Source organism: Octopus bimaculoides, chromosome 2, assembly GCF_001194135.2.
Source record: "Octopus bimaculoides isolate UCB-OBI-ISO-001 chromosome 2, ASM119413v2, whole genome shotgun sequence".
In the NCBI taxonomy this organism is placed as follows: Eukaryota; Metazoa; Mollusca; class Cephalopoda; order Octopoda; family Octopodidae; genus Octopus; species Octopus bimaculoides.
This window is the reverse complement of record NC_068982.1, coordinates 28,161,756-28,167,435: the sequence shown is the minus strand read 5'-3', so window position 1 is coordinate 28,167,435 and position 5,680 is coordinate 28,161,756. Positions and strand designations below refer to the sequence as shown.

General features: G+C 38.1%; 1 protein-coding gene across 1 annotated transcript in view; it reads left to right on the top strand.

Moving 5' to 3' along the window:
* The window catches only part of LOC106872747 (cartilage oligomeric matrix protein), a 130,240-nt gene that overhangs the window by 87,918 nt on the left and 36,642 nt on the right, over positions 1 to 5,680 (top strand). Inside the window, exons 8-9 of the mRNA XM_014919838.2 lie at positions 1,274 to 1,497; positions 3,265 to 3,405. Of these exons, the coding sequence (XP_014775324.1) occupies positions 1,274 to 1,497; positions 3,265 to 3,405 (365 nt within the window). The remainder of the gene's footprint in view (positions 1 to 1,273; positions 1,498 to 3,264; positions 3,406 to 5,680) is intronic.

The following is a 5,680-nucleotide window of genomic DNA, read 5'->3' as shown; positions in this document are numbered from 1 at the left end:
ACGACGGGCTTCTTTCAGTTCCCGTCTACGAATTCTACTCACAAGGCTTTGGTCGACACGAGGCTATAGTAGATGACACTTTCCCAAGGTGCCACGCAGTGGGACTGAACCCGGAACTATGTGGTTGGGAAGCAAGCTTCTTACCACACAGCCACTCCGAGTTTTTCAAGTACTCGTGAATTTTGAAATCGATTTTATTTGAATTCTATTGCTATTTAAGCAATTGTTAACATTCACATTCCATTTTCCAATGCTCCAGCATGCCCGAAGTCTAATCATTGAAACAAGTAAAAGATAATATAATATGGCAGTACAATAGCAATCGTGATCAGCAACAGAGTGTAGTGTATAACTCATACCAGAACCGACTTGAACTAGACGAACTGCTAAGATTATAATGCAGATTTTATCAAACGTTATTATACACTAAGAAACGAAAATGAATACTCTTACCTTGGTTTTGTTACAGCCACATTCTTTCAGCCTCTTCCAAGTACTCGTCAAATTCGATAACATTCTCGGAATATCGAACTCAAACCAAATCTATGTAAATTGCCTTCATGTTCGAACTAAATAAGAATTTCTAAACAAGAACACAAACTCCCTAATCGACTGTGTATATTCTTTTCTACTCTAGGCACAAGGCCTGAAATTTGGGTGGGGGCAGTCGCAGCTGGTACTTAATTTAATCGACCCTGAAAGGATGAAAGGCAAAGTCGACCTCGGCGTAATTTGAATCGACTGTGTATATTATTGGTGCTTATATTATCGATTCTGGGAGAATAAAACACAAAGTTGATCCTAACGAGATTTGATTTCAGAGCATAATGGAACATATCCAAGTGCCTTAAGACATTTTACCCCACCTTTACAATTCTTTTACCCTTCTAGTTAAAATATAATTTATAGGTATTATAATAGAAACAATTTATTTTCAATAGTATTCTGCTATCGCTTTCTGTAATCAATAATCGACATATATTTGACCTATACTATCGCCTGATAACCGATATTAGTTTGTTTATGTCCCCCATGACTTTGTAGTTCGAATAAGAGACCGATAAGTACCAGGCCTTATAACAAAATAAGTATTGCAGTCGATTCGTTCGACTAAAACTTTTCAAGCATCGCCTCAGCATGGCTGCAGTCCAATAACTGAAACAAGTAAAAGATAACAGGTGTGTGTGTGTGTGTGTGTGTGTGTGTGTGTGTGTGTGTGTGTGTGTGTGTGTTTGCATGTATGTATGTATAATTACTTTTTCTCTCATTCCAGGAGTGACCTGTACCGACACTATAAGCGGCTATAGATGTGGAAGCTGTCCTGCACATTATACCGGAGACGGCACACTCCATGGATGTAAGCCAGCTGAAATTACTTGTCGTGATGAACCTTGCTTCCCAGGTGTCAATTGCACAAACGGACTTCGTGGGTATATTTGTGGAGCTTGTCCATCTGGCTACAGCGGAAACGGAACATACTGTGTTGATATAAATGAGGTAAGATAATGTTATCACGCGGATATCATCCTGATCATCATCAGCATTGCACTATCATCATATTAACATCATTATCTTCTTCATCATCATCATCATAATAAAAAAAATAATAATAATAACGATAGTAATCTTTTAACCATAGGCACAAGGCCTGAAATTTTGGAGGAGGAGGAGCAAGTCGATTACATTTACCCCAGTGCACAACTGGTACTTTTATCGACCCAAAGGGATGAAAGGCAATGTCGACTGCGACGGAATTTTAACTCAGGCCGTCAAAACCGATAAAATGCCGCTAAGCATTTTGCCCGGCATGCTAACGATTCTGCCAACTCGCTGCCTTAATAATAATAATAATAATAATAATAATAATAAGGGTTTAAAATTTTTCCACAAGGGCGGCAGTTTGTGGGGTGGGCATGAGTCGATTACAGCAACCCCAGTGTTTTAACTGGTATTTAATTTATTAACCCCGAAAGGATGAAAGGTAAAGTCAACCTCGGCGGAATTTGAACTCAGAACGGAGCGACGGGTGAAATATCGCTACGCATTTCGTTCACCGTGCTAACGATTCTACTAACTCGCCGCCTTCATAATTATAATAATGCTTTCCACTATAGGCACAATGCCCGAAATTTGTGGGGAGTGGACTAGTCGATTACATCGACCTCAGTGTTTCACAGGTACTTAATTTATCGACCCCGAAGGATGAAACGCAAAGTCGACTGCGGCAGAATTAGAAATCAGAACGTAGCGACGGCAAAATTCCTGAACCACGCGGCGTAATGTATTCTTAGGCAAGGCACTTCATTTCATGTTGCTCCAGTCAATCCAGATAAAAACGAGCTGGTGTACACTACTCGTTCCCTCCAGCTGTCACATCCTAGATATTCCTCTGGGCCAAGGGTTTGAGAATTGTACGATGCCTATGCCAGTTCGCGTATACGTAGGCAGCTAAAGCAATTAGCGAAAACATGGCACGCCCTAAAATGTCATACTCGCTTCCGAGTGACGGCTGTAGTTGTTTTATCGAATATATTTTAAAATTTCTCATTTGCTTGCTTTAACACAGTGCACCCCTGGGTACGTAAATGTATACATAATACAGAGTACTCGGGCTAAATTTGACAGTTTGTATAAAAGGAAAAGAAAACACAGTATCCCATCAGCCAAAAATAAAGTATTTTAAAAAATGTTTTAATATCAACTAGATTATGGCTGGGAAATAACATTTTACTAAAAGTGGCCATCCTCAGTTTCCACCACAGCCTCAAGGCGGCTCTGTAACTTGGCGCATGCGTTCCTCACTATGTCCTTGTATATATTTTGGGGGTAAGTTGATTACATCGACCCCAGTGTTCAATTTGTATTTGCTTTATTGACCCCGAAAAGATGAAAGGTAAAGTTGACCACGTCAGCACTTGAACTCAGAGCACAAAATCGGAAGAAATGCCGTTTTTCCCCGGCGTCCTAACGATTCTGTCGGTTCGCCGCCTTACATGTCCTTGTATACATAAACAGTAATAGATTCATTACTATCATATCGATTCCAAATTTTGGCATATGGTCAGCAATTTCGGGTCGATTGCATTGATCCCAGTTCTCAAATGATACTTATTTTATCGACTCCGAAAGGATGAAGAGTAAAGTCGACCTCGGCGGAATTTGAACACAGAACGTAAATTCATTACTGTCATATTAAACAATAGTATATTCGGTAAGAGATTCATTAATAATATTTACATTATGTTTACAAAAATATCTTTTCAGTGTCAGTTTAGCAGACCGTGTGATAAAATGGCTACCTGTACGAACTTATCTCCAGGATTTACGTGTACACCTTGCCCGCCTGGATATACAAGTCCTATAATTGAAGGAGTAGGTATAGCATCTGCACAGAGTACGAAACAGGTATTTGTTTTTTATTCTGATTTTTGTTGTCTTTGTTGCTTATTTTTTATTATTCACGTTTCATAATCAACAATATGTTATGGTCATATCAGAGAAATATAAATCTCTTGCGAACGATCATACGAAATCTAAATTATCCATGACTAAAATTATTTTTAAATAATTTGTGGTATCTTACTGCTTCTGAACATCAATACTCTGAAGTTTCCTCTCTTATAACTATTTCTTCTTTGGCCATTAACCTCTAACTATATAAACTCAACATCAGCAAAGTTTTGTTTCGTATGTTGTTCTTTCCTTAGCGTCTCTAGACTTCTTTCTTCCTTCTTGGAATAACTGACAAAACATAAAATTAAACTGAAATATGTGGAAAATTGAGATTTAGAGCAATGTTGATAAACGTGTTTTCAAAACAAAATACCACCCCCTTGTGATATTTTTTCTTTCTTACTTTTAAAGGTGATCCCTTATTACTCTAGCTATCATAAACGGGCTGATTTTATAACTGATCTGTAGGAAATCTGTAACTAACAACGCTGTTTAAAAGATGTGGTATGAAATAATTCTTTCTAATTTTGACACAAGGCTAAACAGCTTCAATGAGAGAGCATGTCGATTACATCGACCCCAGTGTTGATCTGGTACTTATTTTATCGACCCGGGAAGGATGAAAGATAAAGTCGGATCAGCTGCATTAGAACTCACAACATAAAGGGACGGAAGAACTGTCACTAAGTTATTCCGACATGGTGACGATCCTGCCAATTCGGCGTCTTAAATTCGATATGAAATAAAATGATAAAGAAATAAACAGAACGTTCGGTGACTTATATTGGTCATTGATATGTCCTTGTTTAGATACGTAGCATTCTATGGGTCACTCGAGGCTATTGTAAACAAGTGAAAGTGATGGCTACACCGTAACACGGCCGATTGTTCCAATAGTTTGCCCTGATGGATTCAAATCCTTACATGAAGCATAACACAAGTAGGAGAATGGAATTCACAGAGTCTTTGCGCAATGCCCCGATATACCTAAAGTGTTATCATCACTCAGTTATGACATTTCAACAGGAATGAAATACAAATGTTGTTGCTGCTGCTGCTGCTGCTGCTGCTACTGCTTCTGCTGCTGCTTCTGCTGCTGCTGCTGCTTCTGCTGCTGCTGCTGCTTCTGCTGCTGCTGCTGCTTCTGCTTCTGCTGCTTAGCCTCGAGTCAGCCTCAAATGACCAGCCATGCTGCATGCTCAATGGTATTCCAGACTTAACCGTCTTATTTTTTATGGGTACCTAAGACAACATGATCCAATGTGCCTGTCCCTTTATTTAAAATTAGTTTGGCGTAATTTGAGTGAGATTTGGTAGTTAGTTTTAACAGATCAATCAGCCAAATAGAGGTTTTCTGCTCTTTAGCTCCAGATCAGACTTATGATCACATGTTTTCCATCCGTGACCAACTCGTCTGACATCCTTCTTGAATTTTGCTGGTCTGTGGCCTTGTGGTTGGGGACCCCCACCTTACAACCTTCTTGAGTTTTGAAAGGACTTCCACCACCTGGAGTTCGAAAATAGTCATGTTCCGCCTTGCAAAATTCTTCTTAGAATCCCTGTGTAGAAGCTTCTAGCGAGAAAAAAAAACCGGTTGGCATTTTTACTTTCTTGTTTTTCCTTACACAAAAACTTCTGCGACAAACTTCCTCCAAAAGTATTAACCCCATCAGTTTTGCATGATATTTGTGAGAAATCGTTAAAACATGTTTGCAATCAACATCTGGTTTCGATTATGTCGAGTGGCTGATGATGTCGTAAGAAATAGATAAATAAACAAGAAAAGTACGCTTAGTCGTTAACGTAAGAGCCAGTTGATGACTGAGATGTCAACCAACTTTTCTCCCTAACATCTGTTTGTATCCTTGCGCCCAAACAAGTCTAATTAAATAAATAAAAAATACAATTGTACAAGAACTCTATGAACCCTTATAGTTTTTATCCACTTCCTGCCCTTATATATGTGTGTGTGTATGTGTGCATATATACATACATGCATACATGCGTACATGCATACATATATATGCATATATGTATATATTAAAATATGTACCCATATATAGATATAAATTCATATATATATATACATATATGTACCTATTTATACGTATATACACAAATACACACGTATGTGTGCATGTATATATATATATATATATATATATATATATATATACATGCATACATTCATATGTATATAAATACATACACACATATAAACATATAT